This window comes from Arvicanthis niloticus, chromosome 5 (assembly GCF_011762505.2).
Source record: "Arvicanthis niloticus isolate mArvNil1 chromosome 5, mArvNil1.pat.X, whole genome shotgun sequence".
NCBI lineage: Eukaryota > Metazoa > Chordata > Mammalia > Rodentia > Muridae > Arvicanthis > Arvicanthis niloticus.
In genome coordinates this window covers 15,890,126-15,912,509 of record NC_047662.1, presented here as the reverse complement: position 1 = coordinate 15,912,509, position 22,384 = coordinate 15,890,126, and the positions used below count along the sequence as shown (strand labels likewise).

General features: G+C 49.6%; 2 protein-coding genes across 2 annotated transcripts in view; both read left to right on the top strand.

Annotated features, from left to right (window-relative positions):
- Nucleotides 1–1,581: 1,581 nt before the first annotated feature.
- On the top strand, nucleotides 1,582–2,646 carry Rnf186 (ring finger protein 186). The gene has a single exon (XM_034502992.2). It carries the CDS (start codon nucleotides 1,643–1,645, stop codon nucleotides 2,513–2,515), a length of 873 nt encoding a protein of 290 aa, XP_034358883.1. The 5' UTR covers nucleotides 1,582–1,642; the 3' UTR covers nucleotides 2,516–2,646.
- A 5,147-nt stretch (nucleotides 2,647–7,793) lies between these two features.
- Tmco4 (transmembrane and coiled-coil domains 4) overlaps nucleotides 7,794–22,384 on the top strand; it is an 86,458-nt gene continuing 71,867 nt past the window's right edge. Inside the window, exons 1-3 of the mRNA XM_034503703.2 lie at nucleotides 7,794–7,930; nucleotides 18,541–18,691; nucleotides 19,738–19,851. The gene's annotated coding sequence lies outside the window, so the exon portion shown is untranslated. The remainder of the gene's footprint in view (nucleotides 7,931–18,540; nucleotides 18,692–19,737; nucleotides 19,852–22,384) is intronic.

Sequence of the window (22,384 nt, the reverse complement as noted above, 5' to 3'; positions counted from 1 at the left end):
GCCTTTCTGTGAACCTGGTAGAAATCAGGGTAGAAAGAAATCCCTGCTGACCCAGCCTAAGGCAGAAAGAATGGGAATTGGTGCTGGGATCCAGAGTGAGAGGACCATGGGGGTGGGGGAAAAAGCAAGAACCAGTAGCCTCTGCCTGCTGGGGACTCCACACACAGAGGCTGAACCTGTGACAGGCACAGCCTCCCTGGGGTGGAGGGAAGGGCTTAATCCAAAAAGCTTGACATCAGTAACCGCTGACAAGCAATCTTTGGATTCACTGTAGCACTGTTTTTTGTTGTTGTTGTTGTCCTCGTTGTTTGTTTTGAGGGAAAGGACATCCATCTCAGCTCTTACATTCCAGGCACGGTAAAGGGGACAGAATTTTGTGACTGCCACGCTGTGTCCTATCTGCCATCCTACGTGAGTTCTACCAGCTCAAGCCAGCCATTCGGAGGCCAATAGAATCTGCATGGATTGACATGGCTGAGTTCCATGAGACTGGGAACCAGACCTTGGACACGGCAAGATTCTGCCCCTGTGGTAGGCCCCTTGGCGGGCAGCCAACAAGCCAACACCCTGCCTAGACCTTCCTTATAGAGCTGGGATTCCAGGAGACCACAGGTGAGGACCCAGGCCAGAGAGCTTGCTCTGAAAAGACCCAAATAAAAGCAGTTTATGCTCATGCCTCAGTGCCTAGAGCCGGGTCCCTAATCTTAAGGTGTCTGTTCCTGTGGTGCATTGACGGGAGCGATAAATACCTGGGAACCAGAAGCTGCTAATCCAGCTGTCAGGATGACAAGAAACTGAATGGGCCAATGGGCACTTTGGTAGTTTTGGTTTTCTGTTCAGACTTTTCTGTTCTGAACACTTTGCCCAAAATATCTCTCTCTCTTTTTTTTTTCCTGATGCCACTCATTTGTTCATGTTTTCAAGGCACAAATACTCTCTTCTGCATTGGTTCTGAAATCTAGAAGGTCTGGTCAGAAACGCATCTCTGGAGGCCTTTCTCAAAGGGATGCTCCTCACGCTGTCACCCTCATCAGGACCACAGGGGTGTTGGTGAAGTTTACAGCTATTTAGACCCCATCCAGGCCTACTGCATCTACCTCTCTGTGCCCCGAAGCCTGATATTTTACATTTGGTGAGATGTCTCAGCAAGTATGCCAGCAATCCTGATAACCCAAGTTCTATCCCCCAGGACCCCCTGTAGTGAAATGAGAGAACTGACTTTTCCAAGTCCTTTGACCTCCACATATATACAATGTATACATGTATCATAAGTATAAATGGACACATACAGAGAATACATGTAATTTTTAAAAGGTTGTGGGGAGTCCACTCATCTCCCCACACCAGGGGCCTTGATTGGCCAAGGGTGGAGGTGGGGGTGTCACTGGCGCACTCCAGAGCTTAGTAGGGCCATCTGTCACCACAATGTTTCCATTGGTTATCATGTAGACACTAGCCAGGCATGGCCCTAACAGGAAAGTCCTGATTCATTAGACTCCACCCATTTTGGCCCTTCTATCAGGTAATTCAAAGTCTCCAGGTCTCCAAGTTACTGATTAACCCTGGGTTTCGAGTAAAGAAATAATAATAACTGAAGGGCCAACGTAAGCCGAGAAACAAGCTGGACAACGAGGAGAGCAAGATGCCAGACATCTGCTGTCAGCAGGTACCCGCAGAGAGCAGAAAGGAGACTGGAAGTGTCCCCACAGGGCCGGAACTCATGCAAGTCCTGGCAGCTCCAGCGGACACCCCATCCGGGTGCCCCTGTGCAGCTCCAGCGGACACCCCATGCGGATGCCCCTGCGCGGAACAGCCTCATCCCTCTAACTCCATCCCCACAATGTCCTGCACTGAGGCCCCACAGCCTATCTCAGCGGGTGCCACCACCACAAGCACCATCATTGCCTTGGGGCCCACTGGGCGTCTCAGTATCTCTGTGGAGGGTGACCTGGAATGCTTGGTGTGCCGAGAGCCCTACAACTGTGCCCGGTCCCCCAAGCTGCTTAGCTGTCAGCATACCTTCTGTGCTGTATGTCTGAAGCTTCTGCTATGTGTGCAGGAAGACACCTGGTCCATCCCCTGTCCACTGTGCCGAAAGGTCACTGCCGTCCCGGGAGGCCTCATCTGCAGTCTACGAGACCAGGAGGCGATGGTGGGGCGTCTGCCATGCCCAGAGGTGCGCCTATGTCCCCAGAGGCTAGTGGGTTCTGCTGCTTCAGCAGCTCGGCCAGCCAACTGGACAGGAGAAGATGAACAGGACGTAGTGAGTGTCAACCGTGTCGCTGCCCGGCGCCTGGCTGTACATCTGCTTTTGTTGGCTCTTCTCATTGTTCTTATCCTGCCTTTCATCTACCCCGGCGTCATCCGGTGGGTGCTGGCCTTTGTCATTGCCCTGGCGCTCCTGATGTCCACCCTATTCTGCTGTCACCCACAGAGCCAGAGTAGCAACTGGCCTTGCCCCCGGACTCTGTTCTGCAGACAGCAAAAGCAAACCCAGATCACTTCTATTGCCTGAAAACTCCGAATCTCTACAGGCCCAGCACTGCCAAGGTTCCCTGTCTCCCCCAGATCTCACAGTCTGCACAGGTGAGGGGCTAGGAGCCTCCTTTCAAAATCACATTGGAACTGGACTTGCATGTATGTCAAAGCCAGCCTGGCCATGTTGGACCAAGGACCCCATGCTGGAACAATGGGGTTGCACCTGTCTGGCCTTGTGTAGCATAGAAAGGAAAGGGGGAAAGGGAGGAGACGTATCCCCTAAATAAGTGACTATGACTCAAGGGTGGTGGGGTCCCTACCCCTCTTCTAGAGCTCCTGGGTTTTGTGTATATCATTCCGTGGATGTATTGGGACAGTGACCTTACTACAAAGCAAATAGAACCAGGTCTCTTTTGTAATCTATGTAGCTGGCTTCATTTTTTTTAATCGGGGTTTTGATGTTTTATGTGCTGGGAAATTTGTGGCCGTCTCTAGCCATTGTACGTTTTCACTCCTGGGATGCCAGAGCCCATGGGAGCACTGCCGAGCTTTCTCCAGAGTGGCTTGCTACACCCATCCCAAACTTTGCATTTCAAAAGTCTCCTTCCGGTTTCCCACAGGGTCCACCCCAGGGTGGAGTACACATGGGATTGGAATTGTAAAGTGGGGAGGGGGTATCTGAGGTTCAACAGACAGAGATGGGGAGGAGTGGAGAGGGTGGGTCCAGGAATTGTCCCCGGGCTCCACGCTGAGATCTCCAGTTGTGTACCATGAGGGCTTGACTCAGAGAATCTCAGAGTTATAAGGAGAAATGGACACACACACACACACACACACACACACACACACACACAGTGGCCCCAGCTCTCCATCAGACTCCCAGACACACATGACAGAAGAAAAGCTTTCCAGATGGCGCCTCTCTTCTTATCACATCTATGGTCCTATTTGCTCCCTTGTCATAAAGATAAAACATCTCGTAAATGCAACGGTCCTCGCCCTCGGCGATGCCACCCCCACCTCAGCCTCAAGGTGACAGTCACTAGACAGGTCCCTGGGTCATCTCTTCAAGACTGTTTGGGCTTCTTTTTCATGCAGGGGGCATCTGCCCTCAAAAATGAGCTCTGGTGGGTTCCAGGATCAGGGCTCAGGCAAGGAGGAGATGGAAGAGCAAGGAGTCCAGCATGAGAGCTTGGAAAGTCCCTGTGATCAGACTTAAAACTCTGGAGGGACTCCCCAGGCCTTATGCACTGTCCTTTCCCATTCACCCCATTTCCTGCAGTCCAAGAATAACAGGAGGGCACAGTTCATGGTGACATTGTCAGGAGAGATGAGAGGACTCTGCCACTGGGTCCTGGGTGCTTGGCTCTGATCAGTGGTCACATGCTATTGAGCAAGGTCTTTGGCTCTCGGCTTCCCTTTCTCCAGACTGAGTTAAGTCTGACTCAGTTAGTCCTAAAACGCCCTGGATGTCCCAACTGCTCACAGCACAGCTTGAGTCACAAGCGGATGGAGGGGCCCTATGCTTCTGAATGCCTGCAAGGGCTGCCTCAGGGGCTTCTTCCATCTGACTGTGTGTCAGACTGAGAGTGGAGGTCAGTGGTAAAGTGTTTGCCTGGAATGTGTGAACCCCTAGGTCCACTCATCCCTGGTGTCACAAAATAAATACCCAAGCAAGAAAAAGCATGGGTATATATACTGCCCTAAAAATGACAGCATCTTCTTATTTTTCTTATAAGGTCAGACAGTTCTTGGTGCAGCGAGAATGTTGGAGGCATGCATGAACTCAGCTTCTTACAGGTGGCCAGTATGGTTCACCTTTCCCAGAGGGTGAACAGATAGCATCTCCACCATCGGCCTTGGGTGTGTGAAGCTTGGGGTGACTGCCAGTCAGACAGCAAAAGAACACTGTCTCCCCACCTGCTCCTCCAGCCCCATTCTACTTCCTGGAGACAAAATCCACCCCCAAGTCTTCAGTTGGTCAAGGAAATCCTTTCTGTTACCGTTTGGTGGGAGTGTGTTTGTCCAGTACTCGTAAGACACGCAGGCGTTTCCCTAACGAACAAATTATGGTTTTCTAACAACCTTGTGGTGCTAAACCACTGTGTTCCTGTTCGTGCAGAGGCAGACACTGAGATCAGAAAGGTGAATTTACCTCTTAAGGTTGCACAGTCAGTCTATGCCAGAGATCTAGGCATTAGCCTAGAGTTTTGTCTCAATGCAATACCTCCTTTGTAAATAGAACAAAAATGTCACAGAAAATATGAGATGAATGACCATGGGATTCAGGTCTCAGAAGAGTGACAAAAAGCAGGCTGGGCCTGCTGACTAACCCCCCTCTAGTTTCCCGAACCCCACAGGTGAGAGCACTGGAGTCCCCAGGCTTGAGGAATGTCCTCATCTGATCAAATGACTACTGTCCTGTGCTTTAGCTTGGGACCTAGACCTACAAGCCCCTGTTGTCATTCCTGGCTTAGGATGGGTCCCAGCCAAGGCATCTTTGGGGTCCCTGGGCAAAGATGTTCTAACACTACTGTCCCTTTGAAGCTGACCTGGTCCCAACCATCTTCTGGAACTTCAAAACTTGGGGACAAGAATGCAGGCAAGGTCACTGCTGCCCTGGAGTGGGCAGAGAAGTCGGGCGTGCTACAGGGGCTCTGGCCCACACTGAAGGAAGTTACAGAATGTGTTTGAGCCTTTGGCTGTCCCCTTGGAGATGGGAGGGTGGCTCTAGGTTCATGGAGAGAGCCCGCCTTGAAGGAAACAGTGGGGAGTGCCAGAGCAGGACACCTGATGTCCTCCTCTGACCTAAAAAGAGGGACAGGGATAAACTTCTATAATGCAACACTAATTCGAGACCCTGGGGCCAACCTCCAATAAGGACAAGAGAACCCTTGACATCCGCCCAGTAATCTGATTCACTTTTAATGTCTGAGGAGACTCATATCCTGGTGATAAAAAATACATTGTTAGCTAGTACGTAAACACATGTTAAAAGGTCTTAAATCGCTCTGGGAGAATACCAATCTCATTTCTTTCTGTGGAAAAGCCGGTTTGCTGCCCTCAAACTCTAAAAGCAGGCCCAGCAGGGGTGAATACTCCTTCTTTATGGATATTGAGGGGTGGAGCCTGCCCCACCGGGGCTCTACCACTGAGCTGCTCCTCTAGATACAGCTAAATACCGTGGGCATGAGGATGGGGGCGGGGGGGGGGGAAGCCACACCCCTGTCACAGCAGGAAGGGGCTGGACAAGGCACCTTTTATTTTTGAGATCTGGTCTCACTAAACTACTTAGGATGAATGACCTTTGACTCATTGTAAAGCCCAGGAAGGCCTCAGGCCTGTGATCCCCCTGCCTCAGCCTTGGCACCACCCTGCAACAAGAAGCTGTGGTTTCAGCATTTCACCATCCGGCCCTGATCATCTTTTTAAACAAAGGCAAAGCAGGGCTTAGCTCAGAGGCAACCAGTAACTACACTAAGGATGATAATCTGTCACTTGTTTAGCAAGCGTATGTGACAAAATATGTGACAAAGGCTCTGGAGAGACCAACGGGAAAGTTTCAGAAACAGTGCAGAGTCCTCAGCAAAAAATTCACGTGCCCTTTGCCCTGCTTTCCAACCTTAACACTGATACATTGGTCAAGATGTAAAAAAATCAATATTGATATGTGGCTATGGACTAAAAAGCATAGGCTCTCCGCTGCTCAGTGTTTTCCCTACGTCTTTACTGTCCCCGAACCCCACATAAGGGACCACTTTGTATTGAGTGTGACTTCTTTTCTAAAACTATTTTCCATATTGATTTTCCTTATCTACTGTTATTCCTTTCTCCATTAGCGAATGACCCTTTAAAAAAAAAACTTTCATTTACATTTATTTATTTTTTATATCAAGAACTTGCTAAATCAGCATATGCTAAAATAGAAACGGCAGCCGTCTCACATCTGAAAGGCTGAGGTAGGTAGTTGCTCAGGCTGAGGCTACTTCAGCCCAGAACCGCTTCTTAATCGGTGACCTCAGGCCACTCCAGTCCTGCATACCTCATAGCCAACAATCCGATCTTTTAAAATTCCGTGGGATTTTTTTTTAAGGGGGTGGGGTGGGGAGAGGCGTGCCACTTTGGTATGGTTATTGCCCCTCCTTAGTGATGCCCAGAACTTTAGCTAGAATCCTTCAAGATCCACAACTGTCCTTTTTGACCTACAATAACCCCCCCTGCTGATCTAGGTCCTGATTGGCCGATAGGGAGATCAGGTGATGGAGGCCCCATAGCATTCCAGTAGGATCCTGAGTCACAGGCTCCCGGCTGGAACGCCGCACGTCTGACCTGTCTGCTCAAGTCCTTTTTCCACTTACAACTCCAACCTGTCTTCTCCAGGAGAAAGACATTAGAGGTCATGGTGACTCATATTCCAGCCCTGATCAGGACGGCCGCCTACTTCCTCGCCTGTGTGATGAAAATTCACAGGTGTGATGAAAATTCACAGGTTGCCAGGGCAACAAGACTCATCTCCCAAGTGAGGAGAGCAGCGGAGGAAGCATGGGAGACCCCCATTCCTGGGTCCTTTAAGTGGGATATCCAGATTGTAAACTGACAAACAGGAAAACAATCAACTTCAGAGTGATTAAAATATGGGCCCGTAGCCGGGCAGCGGTGGCGCACGCCTTTAATCCCAGCACTTGGGAGGCAGAGACAGGCGGATTTCTGAGTTCGAGGACAGCCTGGTCTACAGCGTGAGTTCCAGGACAGCCAGGGCTACACAGAGAAACCCTGTCTCGAAAAACAAACAAAAAAATATGGGCCCGTAGGCCTGGTGTGCTGATCCATAGCCTTGGAACAGAACCTGGCACATAGTAGGGGCTCAGCAAATATTTGTTTAATGGCTCAAGCTCACTGGGTGGCTAGTCTCACAGGAATGGAACCCCCAAAACGGAGGCCTGTGGGAATGAAGAGCCCCGGGTGCAGACTGGCGAGCATTAGAGAAAGTGAAAGAAGAATCAGAAGGCAGAATGCAAACTTCACCGAGCAATGTGCACAGGAGGGGGAGGATGCTTCTGGGACAGGCTCTTTCCATGTGTGGCGGCAAAATTTAGAAGCTTCCCCTTCAAGTGTCTGCTCGTACTCCCCTCCAGCCAGCCGAGCCCCTGGGGAGCACTTTCTGCAGAGCCCTCCCGTGCCCCAGGCTCTCGCTTCCTGGGGGAGTAGGGGGAGGCGCAGATCCACAGGTCCCATCCTGGGGCCGGCACCCAGGCGATAGCTTTGGTGGCTTAGGTGGCGGTGCGCCCGGCCCAGCCCGGAAGGCCGAGGCCCTAGGGCTGCGCAGGCGGGACCGGCCCAGGCCGGTGTGGGGCGGCTGGGCCAGGGCGAGGACGGGCGGGGAGCTCCAGGGCGGGAGCAGCAGGGCTGCCCGGATTCCGGTCGTGGTCTCATCTGTCGCTGCTGCCACCAGGTAAGCCCGCGGGGAGCCCCGATCGCCCCCACACAGCCGACACTGCGCTTCCGTTCCCGGAAGTGCTTTTAGGACTCGAGCTGGGTGGCTGGAGGGGAAACTGATGCCTGCGAGCATGCTGGCGGCCCCTGCCTGCCAGCACAGCCCAGGACACCAAACACTCCTCTGAAAGGAGAGGTGCTGGGTTGGGAGGGAAGAAAGGACTTTGCCCAAGGTCACGCAGGGTCACTGGACACCCACTGAGTACTGGAAGCTCCAGGCACCCGCTCCCACCCTCTGAGTCTCCAGACTCAATTCCCCGAGGCCTGGGAAGCCCCAGAGTCCGGGAAAGGCCCGGCCCCTTCCTGCTGTGACAGGGGCGTGGCTTTCCGCCCCGCTGCGGCTACTTACCGAGTAGGGGACATTTCCCCTTACTGTTGCAGGAGCAGATTTATGTACGGGAAAACTGAGGCTGGGAACAATGGAGTGATTTTGGTCAAGACCAGGCAATCAGAGCAAAGAGGATAGATATCAAGGGTGGAGCTGACTTCAGAGTTTGACCCAGTGTTAGGTTCAAAGTTGGTCTCCATGATGTCCTTGTTCTTCCCAGGGGTGACCCAGAGTAGAAGCAGGGGCTGGCTGAATCTGCAGATTTGATCCTGAGGCCACTGCTGCCTTGAAGTAGAGGACACACACACACCTATAAGGCTTCCCAGGCCTCCACTCACTGTGTATTTCTTGAGCACCTACTATGTGTTATCGTGTACATTGCTTAGGCTCTGAAAACACAGCAGTGAAGACTCCTCAGGGTGAATCTGCTGAACAGAGAGACAAGGCCACTGAAACCCCAACTACCCAGTATGTGGAGAAGTCAGGAAGGAACCCAGGGCCCATCCTCCTAGTTAGAACCTCTGGGCCTCACTGAAGATGCTTCTTCCAGCCTGAGTTTCCCACTCCCCAAATATCTGAGTATAGGTCAGTGAGTAGAGACCCCTGGACTTAAAAGGTACCCTCAATGAACTTAGGAGCCCCAGGGAAGCCTGGTACCGCCACTTCCTTTCTGTGTCACCTTGGGTGTCTCCCCACCCCCCACCTCCATTTCCTTATTTAACACAAAAGGATTGTAATTCGTCCGGTGCTGAAGATACTGTCAAGATGCTTCATGAATTCGAAAGCACAGTACCCAAATCAAAAGTAAATTAAAGTCAGGCATGGTGGCACAGACCTTTAATCCTGGCGCTTGGGGTTTATTCTCAAACTGTGAATTTGAGACTACATAGTGAGTTCCAGGACAACCAGGGCTATGTAAAGAAACTTAAAAAAAAAATAGATAGATAGATAGATAGATAGATAGATAGATAGATAGATAGATAGATGATAGATAGATAGATAGACAGACAGATAGCAGCTAGGTGGTGGAGGCTCACACGGCTTTAATCCCAGCACTTGGGAGGAAGAGGCAGGTAGATCTTTGTGAGTTTGAGGCCAGCCTAGAGTGAGTTCCAGGACAGACAGGCTACTCAGAAAAACCCTGTCTTGAAAAACAAAAACAGGGCTGGAGAGATGCTCAGTGGTTAAAAGTACTGACTGCTCTTCTAGAGGACCTGGGTTCAATTCTCAGCAACCACATAGCAGCTCACAACTGGCTGTGACACCTGTCTCAAGGGGATCTGACACCCCCCCACACACACACACACAGATACATACATGCAGTCAAATTACCAATGTACATAAAATTGAAAATAAATAAATAAAAATTTAAAAGAAAGTAAAAACAAACAGTTTTTTGGGGATGCTGAAGACTAACTCAAGCTTTCTTCTTTTGTACTAAAACCCACTGAGCTATGCCTCAAACAAGCAGAGATGCATTTCTTCACAGGTCTAGTGACTTGATAACCTGTTCTCCTCAGTAGCGAAACCTTAGCTGCAGACAGAGCTAGGGTGGCTGCCTTCTAGGTGAGGACTCTGAGGCTCCCTCCAGGGCTGGAAACATAACACCCACCTCACACTCTGCATTTCCAGTTTTAGCTCTCCTCCAGACTCCCAAAGGCTCAGGCAGTCAGGGTGTATTCCTCAGCTTCCTGAGTGGCCCCCAGCAAGCCAGGACCTTTCAGGAACACCTCAGCTTCGTTTACAAAATATCTGTCTGCGAGCTTGACTGAAGGAGCAAATCAGGGTGACCTCTGGAACCCTCGGAGCCATCATAGGCCCAGGCTTTAGCGTGGCTGGGAGCACAACTGACTTTAGCTTGCTGCTGTTCAGCCTGAACTTGGATACCTTGACTGGGCAGAGTAAATCAGAACCTAGGCTTGGCTGATGTGGGACCTGAAGGTGGTCCTTACATTAGGCAGTTAATAGTCTTCTTATATGCCTTCAGTGGTTTTGGGGTTTTTGAGACAAAGTCTCATGTAGCCCAGGCTGGCCTTGAACTCACTATGTAGCCAAGGATGACCACTTAGATCTCCAGATCCTCCAGCCTCCACCTCCTGAGTGCTGGGATAAGACAGATGGGGGAAAAAAAAAAGGAACACAGAGCTTCATGTGTGTGGAACAAGCTTTCTCCCAGCAGAGATCCTGGGCTCTGAAATACTGCTATTTAGCATAGACTCGGGGTACAGAATATGTTACAGCAGGCAGAATTCAGTCTTTTCCATTTGACCTCCCTGTGTTGACAGCTGGGCCACAGTGCTACCCTCTGCCTAAAACCTGTGCCCGCTGTAACCGCCTGCGTGCCGCAGAGAGCTTGGTCAACAGTTCTCTGCCTCACCTCCTCCCTACTCTTTTTTTCTGATAAATATCTCACTCATCAGATTTTTAGCCCAGCCCAGCTCTGCATTCCAAATGTCCAGGCCACACAAGTCATGGGACCTGTGTCAGAGGTTAAACCCCAGTGGAAACGAACTCAAATTGTCAGCCCACGAGTACCTGCCCATGACTTCTAGAATCCCACTGGGGGCTGCTTGTTAGATAGATGTTCTATAATGAAAGCTACCCGCAGAAAGAACCTCTTGGGAAAACTGGGGGCCTCAATTGTATATAAAACCCATTGCTCTTTGCAAAGATATATATACTGAAGTCATATCTCTTATATTTTTGGTTGTGAGCCTAGCCTTTAACGGCTGAGCCATCTCTCCAGCCCCCTGAAGTCATTTCTCAATTGTAGAGAGAGGCATCCATCCATCCATCCATCCATTCATCCATCCATCCATCCATCCATCCATCCATCCATCCATCCATTTATTCATTTATTCAGCTCTGCCTCTACCAGATGCTATCACAGGGTACCTCGTACAACATAACCAGAATGCCACTTTCTTGTCAGACATCATCTGGAGCAGACAAATCAAGACAGAAGAGTTAACTAGGACTGGGGTGATGGGGCTGGTGTGAACCTAGAGCTTTCATGAGGACATGGGGTCCTGGGGTGGAGCAACAGGGACACACTAGTGCCTTGGACTTCAGCCACTCTCTCCCTAATGCTCCTGGTCACAGAGGCAGGCACACAAGGAAGGGGTAGGATTCCGACCATAGCTTCGGAGGCAGCAGCCCTGTGTTGGCTCTACAAACCGAGGAAGGCTCATGGCAGCTGGGTCCACTTAGTAAAACAGAAGAAGAAAAAGTACTTGGGGCTCTATTTTATTTAGTTTTGTTTTTTATCATATTTCTTCAGTGCTGGGAGCCTCTGTGTGTGCTAGTGTCACTCTGTCACTGAGCTTGGCAGTGTGACTGAAGTCACACTGGCCTAGGGTGCATAGTAGGACTGCAGCAAGCCATTAACGTGACCTTCACTTTTAATAAGCATTGGCTTCCTGGGGTCAAGTGGGGACAGGGATGGTGCCTTCCTTACAAGGCTGCTGTGAAGCAGAGTGGGGGTGGGGTGGGGATTGTGACAGTGTGCCCTAGGAAACCTCGGCAGATGCTGTTAGCACTGTTTGTTATGTATGGAGTCCCACTTGCAGAAGGGGACTGCATAAGTTAGGGATGGAGGCAGACTGACTCGAAGAGGGAGGTAGTCGCCACCCCCACCCCATCCCAACCCCAACCGCCATGGTCATCTTGGGAAAAGAGCATTTCATCGAAGGGACAGACAGTGCAAAGGCCATGCTCCCACAGTATCTGGGGGACTTGGGAACAGCAGGGTGGTGTGGCAACAGCAGTGTGAGGGAGGAGGAAGGGGGGGGAGGATGTTAGCAGGGAGAAGCGGGGGAGGGAAATGTCAGCAGGATCATGGGACCAGATTGCCTGTGGCCCTGTCCCCTTTGTAAAGGCCTTGCCTGGGTGAGAAGGGAGCAGATTGGTACAGTGTGACTGCCTTGGGACGGTGCTGTCTTCATGGTGTCTGATGAATGACCGACAGACATGGGACTGGTGAAGGGCGTCCTCTGTGACCCCGTGGAAATGTGGGTGGCTTGTGCCAGCGCCCCAGTAGAGGGAAGAGAGCAGTGGCAAATGTGGACACAGACCACAGAGCCGGCCCTGCACCCATCCTCCAGGCTGCTGGCGGGAGGGGAGGAGGGTGGTACCTTTCCTTCCAGGCTCCTCAGCATCTTCTCCTGGTATGTGAGGAGGTTGTCCCAGGTGCTCTGTGGTGGAAGCGTTGCTATGGAGATCTCCTAACATACCTCATTCATCTCTAGCTTTCAACTAGACTTTGAGGCAGGGTTATTGAGTGAATATTATAATGGGTGGGTGCAAGGAGGGGGGGCTAGAGTCCTTGCTTCCAGAAGCATCTTATGATTTGCTGTATGTCTGTCTCTGTGTGTGTGTGTGTGCGCGCGCGCGCGCGCACGCGCAAGACAGACACACACACACACAGCTTGCTTTTTTTTTTTCTTTTTTCTTTTTTCTTTTTTTTTTGTTTTTTCTTTTTTTTTTTTTGGTTTTTCGAGACAGGGTTTCTAGCCCTGGCTGTCCTGGAACTCACTCTGTAGACCAGGCTAGCCTCGAACTCAGAAATCCGCCTGCCTCTGCCTCCCAAATGCTGGGATTAAAGGCGTGCGCCACCACCGCCCAGCACACACACAGCTTTCAACTATGCTCTTTAATAATTGAACCTTTTTTTTTTCAAATTTACTTATGTTTATTTTGTTTGCATTGGCGTTTTGCCTGCCTGTATGTCTGTGTGAGGGTGTCAGATCTTGGTGTTACAGTTATGAGCTGCCATGTGGGTGCTGGGATTTGAATTTGGGTCCTGTGGAAGAGCAGTCAGTGCTCTTAACCATGGAACCACCTCTCCAGTCCCTCAGTTATACTCTTAAAGGTTTCTAGTTTAAAGAACCCACTGTGGTTCAATGTTGGAATGGGCTTTTGGGATAAATGTTTGTTCTTGGCTCTGTGCTTCAAGTTTCCAGCCCTCTCTAAACACTGTAACCATCTCTCTGTTGATTATCTGAGAGAACCATCTAAAAATCCACTCATGATCAGAATAAGGAGAGAAACACCTCCTTCTGTGCACACAAACACACACTCACAGACACACATGCGCACACACAGACACATATACACAGAAACACATGTACACACAGACACACATGCACACACCGAGACACACAGACAGACACACATGCACACTCAGACAGGCACAGACACAAACAGACACACATTCACACACAGAGACAAACACACATGCACACACACAGAGAGACACAGACACATGCGTGTGCACATGCACACACGCACACACACACACACACACATTCTTATTATGTCAGACATTGATTTTTCACAGACTGCTTCAGGGAAGAGAGAGCTGCAACTGGAAAAACAACGTCCATTCTTGTATGGGGTCTTATCCAGGTCTGGGTCAGGCAGTGTTTGGATGATTTAAAACATGATATTGACCATGCTTAATGTCCTTTTCCATGCTGGCTTTGGGATTTTTTTTCCTTAGGAGAAATCACACTGCCTTGTGTTTGGTGCCAGTCAACAAACACCAATTGGGAGCTCTCAAGGTCCAGGGCTGCCGGTTGTAGAATGCCTGGCTCTCAGTCCCACGAGTGACAAAATTCACTTGAGCAGCATTTTCCTTAGTGATAGGTAATGTGCTTGGCTGGCTAAAAGTCACAATCCCTGAGGGTCACAATGAGGTCTTTCCAGAACCATCCCTGTCTGTCACGAGTCTGGACACACAGTCTCACTGTGGGTGTGGTGGCTCTCAGGCTGTAAAAATTGCTACCCCGGCAGATGGTGTTCTTCTAGATCAAACATGGACCTTGTTTGGAGTCCCTAGATGTCTTTATAGTACCTGGAAAAGGACATGATCTCCAGGAGGCTCTCAGAAACAGTGGCTACTCCCTCCATCACGACCTCCTGCCCCTGGTGCTGCTGGGAAATGCAGAACACAGAGATGCTGGCACCAACAGCATGTTTTTCTTGCCACAGGAATCCAGGGCTTCCTAGCATCAGTGTCTCCTCACACACACTTTAAGATCCCAGTTCAACTTTGGGCTGGGTGTTGGTTTTGACCCACAGCAAGGGGTGGAGGGCCCCCAGGACCAGAGCTCACAGCTCCAGTGGCACCACCTCCCCTACCCCGCAGGTGCCACCATACTCCTTAGATGCGGGGGGGTGGGGGGGTGGGGGGGGAAGGGTGTGACAGCCTAACGGTCACATAACCCCGAGCTGGAAACACAGGCTCCTTCATCCCCACACTGTAGATGGTTAAGGACCACCTCTCTCTGTAACTGGCCCATTTATTTTGCTACTATCAGGACCTGTTGGTCAAACAATGGTTCATTTCGGTGACCCAGGCTTCATCTAGTTGGTCGGGCTACATGGAGCCAGTGTTCTAACCCAAAGCACTACCTTCCAAGAAGAAAGTAACGGGACTGTTATTTTAATTTATCTTTTTCTGGCCCAGGGAGATGGATCAGCAGATAAAAGTGCCTACTGCCAAACCTAACATCCTAAGTCTGATTCTGGAGGTCTTATATAATAGAGGGCAAGAACCATCTTCCACCAACTGTCCCCTGACTTCCACATGTGCATTGTGTCATGTGTGCCTACACACACACACACAGACACACACACACACACAGTGTGACTTTTAATTTGACTGTTCTCTTTCCATTATAATAATATCAATAAGTTCATTTATAATATGCTAGAAAAATAAAACCCAGTAACCTCTAGTCCCTTGGCCAAGAGACAAGGATCATGAAGATCTCAGTGAGGTCCACTCAGTTTTTTTACTCTGTAAACATGTTGTAATACATAACTAGAGGGCTGGAGAGACAGTTCAGCAGCTCAGAGCGCTGGCTGCCCTTCTAGAGGACCCACGCTTGGTTCCCAGCATTCACATCAGGCAGCTCAAAACTGTCTGTAAATCCAGCTCTAGGGGATCTGGTGCCTCTGAATTTCTCAGGCACCTGCACCTCTGTCATGTATGTAGACATGTGTCTGCCACACATAAAAAAATAAAAGTATTTTAAGAAATAACTCAAATTCTATATGTATGTACACATATATATGGCAATATGCTGGTTAGTCACTTCTCTAGGGGAAAAATTGCAGTTTGTAGCATTTGCCAATTTCCTGTGGTGTAAATGTCCCCACCGCCAGTTGCACGCTGACAGCAGCACTGAACACAGAGTTGGGATGAGAGCTGATGCTCACAGGCCAGCACATCTGGACCAGCACAAGCCAGCTCCACCCTCATGTCTGCTAGTCAGTTAATTTAATGAGGGAAAGGGGTCGGGTTTTGCTCAAAGATTCAAGTTTCAGTCAGGATCACTTGGCCCTGCTGCCTGGAGCCTGTGGCAGCTCAGGGCATCATGGTGGGAATGTGGGGTGATCGGTTCACCCCACAGTAGCCAAGAAGAAGAGAGATCGGAAGTGGCAGACCCAATAGACCCCAGTGACATCACTTCCTCCCACTGGGCTCCCCATCTCAAAGGTGGTGCCATCACTGGCCCCCATACATTGTAACAGACTGAACCCCAAGCCCTTTCTACTGGAACCTTTGAGGGACACTTTATAAACTGAAGCAATATTATAAATTTTAAATGTCTATTTTTTTCTGATCTTAGAGCTGGTATTTACTTATATTGATAAATGCACAAAACACAAACATAAAAGGAAAATACTAAAATCACCCTGAGTCCTGCTCCTCTCCGTTTGGAGTGGCCTATGGCCAGTATCCTGACAACATGTCCAGTAGTTGCCTGCCCAAGACAGACACACACAGCACCTTCTAGAAAGTTCAAAGGGGTTTTACTGGAGAAAACAGATTAAATACACTCACATCCCCGACAGTTTGCCTTGCAGAAGTGATTTTGGAAAACACCCTCCTTGTCAAGTTTCTTCTCTCTGTGTGGTTTTCCCACAGGATGTGAGTCAGTTCAAATTTCCTCACTTTTAGGGACTCTTGTGCACCGATGAAGTATTTAAAATTTGGTTAGCTTTTAAAGAGGCAAAAGTAATCTTCCTAGTCAACTGTGTGTGTGTGTGTGTGTGTGTGTGTGTGTGTGTGTGTGTGTGTGTGTGTGTGAGAGAGAGAGAGAGAGAGAGAGAGAGAGAGAGAGAGAGAGAGAGAGAGAGAGAGCTGGCTAGTTTTATGTCAGCTTGACAGAAGCTGAAGTCATCTGAGAGGAAGGAGCCTCATTTGAAAAAATGCCTCCATAAGATGGGATGTAGGCAAGCCTGCAGGACATTTTCTTAATTAGTGATCAGTGGGGGAGGGCACAGTCCACTGTCGGTGATGCCATCCCTGGGCTGGTGGTCTTGGGTTCTATAAGGAAGCAGGCTGAGCAAGCCATGGGGAGCAAGCCAGTAAGCAGCATCCCTCCATGGCCTCTGCATCAGCTCCTGCCTTCAGGTTCCTGCCCTGCTTGAGTCTCTGCCCTACCTGCCTTCCATGATGAATTGTGAGTGAAATTAACTCGTCCTTCTCCAAGTTGTTTTTGGTCATGGTGTTGCACCACAACAATAGAAACACTGACTAAGACAGAAAGTGGTACCAGGACACTGCTGTGACCGACGTGACCGTGTTTGGGGAAGGGACTGTGGGAGGACTTTAGAACTTCGTGACCATGTTTGGGGGAGGGACTGTGGGAGGACTTTAGAAGTTTGGGCTAGAAAAGCCATCAAGCATTCTTGCCTTTGTGAGCTGTTCAACAGGATCTCGGAAGATAAGTGTAATGGAAGACGTGCAGGTGACAGGCCTGGCTTCTGAAGTTCCAGAGGGAAGTTTGAGAGTCCCTTAAAGACTTGATCAAGGCCATTACATATTTTGAAATCAAAACCTGTGGTTCCAGTTAGCTGGGGCTGAAGAAGTGACTGTGATTAGCCACTAAAGTGAAACCTTTGTTGGGACAATTGATGCTGGTCAGCTGGAGCTGGGAAATTAGCAGTGATTAACAAGAGGCCAGCAGCAGCCGTGAGGTGACATCTTCTGGGAAGTGTTCCCTGAGACTCAGCACACAGAAGCACCAGAGGTGGCCAAGGTTGCACCTCGTGCTGCAGCTGAACTTGGTCTTGTGTAAATTTCTCCCAGGTGTTACTGGTTTTGAAGGTGCGAAGGGTCATGGAGAGCAGCTGAGACTTGGCACTGTGAGAGGCCATTGGTGCAGCTGCAGCCTCAGCAGCACTTGAAGGCTCGGGACTGAAGGGGTCATGAAGAGAAGTTAAGGCTTTGGCACCAGAAAGGGAGCCCAGGAGAGGCTACTGATGCAAGAACAGCCCAGTTGTAGAGGAAGACCCCAGCATTTTGAAGACACCAGTACCATGGCACACAATAATTTTTTAAGTAAGGGGAAAAGAAAAAAAAACCACAAGGACAAAGTTCACGCTGCCTGCTTTCAAGACTTCTAAAAACTACATTACGACGCACAAGACAGACAGACAGAGCATCAGATAAAGCAGGGCCACAAGATATCCAGACATATGAACAGCTGATTTCCACAAAGGTGTAAGGGCTCATGGCCAGGCATCTTACCTCATGTCTGTAATCTTAGCAGAAAGGAAACTGGGGAGGCAGAGGCAGGTGGATCTCTATGAGTTTGGGTCCAGCCTGGTCTACGTAGTGAATTCCAAGCCAGTCAGACTCTTTTTAAAAAGACCTCAAGTTTGAGGACAGACTGAGCAATTTAGGAGTGTGTGTGTGTGTGTGTGTGTGTGTGTGTGTGTGGTGTGGTGTGTGGTGTGGTGTGTGTGTGTGTGTGTGTGTGTAGTGTAGAACTCTTGCCTAGCACATGTGAACCAATGTTGCTAACAAGTGGACAGAGACTGGAGTTCAAATTGTTTGAAGTTTGGGGTTACCCTGGGTTGGGACCATCCCTGAGTGATGCCATACACTTAGCCCCACCTCTCCTTTCCATCCGGTGCCCAGTTGGGGTGCAAGAAGTTTCTCATCTAAACTTAGCTCATTAACTGATTCACAAGTATTTTCTGAGCAGCCACTGTGCTGGATCTAACAATACAGAGAGAGAACTCCTGCCTGTAGGGCCAAAGCTAGCCCAGGGCCCAGGTATAGTCCCAGCCCGAAGCACAAGGACATCCGAGAGATGGGCTGAGTGCCTGGCACTCGATGACCACTAAGTGGGGGTTGGCTGCTGCTCTGCTGGGACAGGCTCCTGAGTGAGTAAAGAGGCACGGCTCAGGCTAACTTCTCCTTCTTCCCCCTACCCCCCCAGGTTCCACACCCTCTGGAGCCATGGCTGGTTTTTCTGGTTTGGTCTGTAGAGCAATTTGCATATTTCCTTGAAGAACCCTCTGAAGTTTTACAGTCTGCCCTTGGGCTTACAGAGAGGGACACCCACACCCACATTGGCTCTCAAGAATTGGGTAAGAACCATTGGGGTTTCCTTTGCTGCAGATCCTTGGCATTGTCTGTCTCTCCCTACCTACAGTCCCCATGGGGGGAGCCATTGTCTCTGTCATAGCATGGCCACCTCTATGTCCCTACCAGACAGCTCGGTGTCTGCTACCTGGCAAATGCCAGTACATGCTTCTTAAATCAATAGCTGGTTACTTTGTAGTGGGGATAGATACTTAACAGTTGGCTTGAGACCTAAGAAAAGACCTTTGTTTCTCTACATCCTCCTAATGGAATTCTTTTGACTGTTATTTCAAAATTATGTCCGCTATAAAGCAAGCTACAGAACTAACACTGGGAGATCCCATATCCTCTCATCCCGGGTAGCCACTGCCTTTGAACATGAGAAAAGCTTTCCCTGGACCACTGGGACTGGTCATCATGACAACGCCCACCCAGAGTCTCATCAGTTGGGCCATCCTCCATGCGCAGCCATTAACAGAGCTTTGGCTATCCTGGTTTTTCAAAATCCTAGTCTTTCTTCTGCCTTAGGATCTGTCACATACTGTCCCCTTTGTCCAGGACATGCCCCTCCAGCCTGCCCACCTATCTGTCTCCTCTGCCCAGGACACGCCCTTCCAGCCCGCCCAAGCCTATGTGACTGGCTCCCTCCCATCCACCTGCGCCTTGCTGGATTACATTGTTCCATCATCCATCCCTCGACTTTGGCACACGGTTAAGGGTGTAAATTCCACAGCTAGATCTGTGTATGAGTCTTGATTCCTCTCTATTCATTTCTTTTTTAAGATTTAATTTTTTTTATTTTATGCATATACGTGTGTGTGTGTGTGTGTGTGTGTGTGTGTGTGTGTGTGTGTGTGCAGGTGCCCATAGAGGCCACAAGAGGGCACCAGATATCCTGGGCTGGAGCCTGGGTCCTAGGCAAGAGCAGTAAGTGCTCACTGATCCTGCCAGCATCCCGCCAGCCCCCCTTCCCTTCTCACGTCTGTGACTTTGACTAAGTTACATGACAATTGTGTCACTGAGTGTCAGTATGTTATCTGTGTCCCCGCAGAATGAAAGCCCCTTCATTCTTCAGCAAGTGTGTTTGACGCATGCCGTAGACTGAGCCAGAGGAAGCTAGGGGACTCCATTTGCCTTGAGGCTTACATCCTTTGTGTACACACAGGTAAGTCAGTTTGGGAAAGCACACACACACAAAAATTAAAAATCGCAGTGTGGGGTTTCTACCCACCTTAGATCATTGATATCCCAGGATGAAGGACACACACAGCCTTATATTTTTAAATATGCCTTAGGCAGCACATGTTGTTAGAATCTACGTTCAATATCCCCAATTATCACTTACTATTCACTGTGTTCCATCTGGGCTGCTCCGAACCCAATTGGGCAGCCCTCTGGGCCACGTTCTTTTGGCCCTGAGCCATGGGGGCTCTCATCCCTCCTGCTCCTTTTCTTTTATTCCATGGTGCTTTTTCTCCTCTTCCTCCTTTCTCTCTCCTTCCACCCTCTCTTTTTCTACCCGTCCCCACTCTTGAACCTCCAGTCCCACCTTTCCCCCCACTGCCCAATCACAGGCTCTGGTATTTATTGACCAGTTAAAATGGGGAGAAGGTTCACATGACATCACCTAAGTACATGATGGAGTGCCTGTGGGGGGAGGGGCAGCCCCTCTTCAGAAAGCAGACTTAACATCAAAATACAAACAACCCAGGCCAACTCACTGCAACACTCTTTTAGTTATAAATAAGCATTATTAAGGTACAGCAGGGTGCTGGCTGAGAGGGGTGAAGAAGCTTTCCGGTGGTCAGTGAAGGCTTCCCAGAGGAGGTGACATTCAGGCTGAGGCCAGATGTGATGTAAGGGGAGGGGAGTTCCAGGCAGGGGGCAGGGGCCCTGCAGAGGCTCAGAGAAGAGCAGCAGGCAGATGTGAGAGCAGAGAGGCAGCCATCGTGGTGAGGGAGGGAGGGACAAGACAGGTACCAGACCACAAGATAGGGTTCTGCAGCAGACAGGAGTGGAGCGTGGAAGCCAGTGGTTCTCAACCTGTGGGTCGCAACCCCCCCCCCCTTGGAGTCACATATCAGATCATTTACATTGTGATTCATAGCAATAGCAAGATTACAGTTATGAAGTGGCAACATGAAGAACTGTGTTAAAGGGTCTCACTCAGCATTAGGAAGGTTGAAAACCACTAATGGCAGCCATTGCTGGGAAGCATCTAAACAGGAGAGTGACAGGTTCAGTTCTGACACAAAGGTCATGAGAGCCCACTCTGTAGAGAATGCTTTGCACAGCAGGGCACTGTGGAGAATGAACCAGTGTGTTCAGCCTGAGCTTGGCTTTCACTGTGCCTAGCACACTTCTCCCCAGCGGTTAGGAGCAAGCAGGCACATGCTCGTCTGGTCACAGGCTGCCTTTTCTTCAGAGAACTTAATAGGCTCCCCAGATGCCAGCCTAGTACAGTACCATCTTGGACTATCCCTGGATAATAGGTGTAATTACCACCACCTGCAAATGGCACACAGCAGTGACTGCTGAAGCTGCTGACTGTGTGGCCCTCATCGTATGTGGGACCCTTAGCCCACTTCCATGCTGACAGCCACTCCTCAGGTCCAGGCCGACCCGCTTGCCGTCTCCAGCCTAGGGTTCTGGAACAGCCACTGGAGACCAGTCTTACTGGGTGACTTCAGTTGAGGTCTTTACCTCTCTGGTCTTCAGTTTCTCCATCTGAAACAAGGGAAGATGGATTCATAATGCCGGGGTAGAGGAGAGGAGAAGAAGAGGTTTCAAATCAAAAGTCCAAGTCAGGCCTATTCTCTCATTTACCTTGTAACACTGAAGGAGCTTGGCCTCCCTGTGTCCACGCCTCAGCTGTAGGAAGGACTCCTTCCGCCTCACTCCCTACTCAACCTTGTGTGGTACTTGTGAGAATTAAATAGATTAGAAAGTGCTTTGCTAACTGTGATTCACTGATAAAAAAAATATAAATATTACAGAGACCAGAGACTAACCAATGTCCAATTTGTCCTAAATAAAGTTGATATTTAAGTGTACCCTTTTAAAAAAAGTTGGATGCTTTTAACTATGTTTTGTGCCGGGCAGTGGTGGCCCACGCCTTTAATCCCAGCATTTGGGAGGCAGAGGCAGGTGGATTTCTGAGTTCGAGGCCAGCCTGGTCTACAGAGTGAGTTCCAGGACAGCCAAAGCTCTACAGAGAAACCCTGTCTCAAAACAAAACAAAACAAAACAAAAAAACCTATGTTTTGCAAACATTATTGGTTGTGGACATATGAGAAATCATTTGTAAAAAAACATATATATGTGTATTATATATGAGTTTATATACATATACATACACATATATGAACAAACTTAGGGGCTAAGGACTGTGGGATTGGCTGTTAGTTCTTTAATCGTGGCCCTGAGCCATGGTGGCTCTCCTCCCTCCTGCTCTCTCTTCTATTCCATGGTGCTTTTTCTCTTCTTCCTCCTTCCTCTCTCCTTCCCCTCCTGCCCAAGTTCTTAGAATCGTGACCATTATTTAAAACAGAGTCCATGGCCCAGAGTGTAGGCCTGGGTGCTGTCAGTCTACCATTGCTGGCTGTGTGGCCCAGGTCCAGTGGCTTCCCCTCTGAGGCTGACTGAGGGTGTGCAAACTGTGTATTATAGCCCTTCTTGCAACCTGGAGTCAGAGTCAC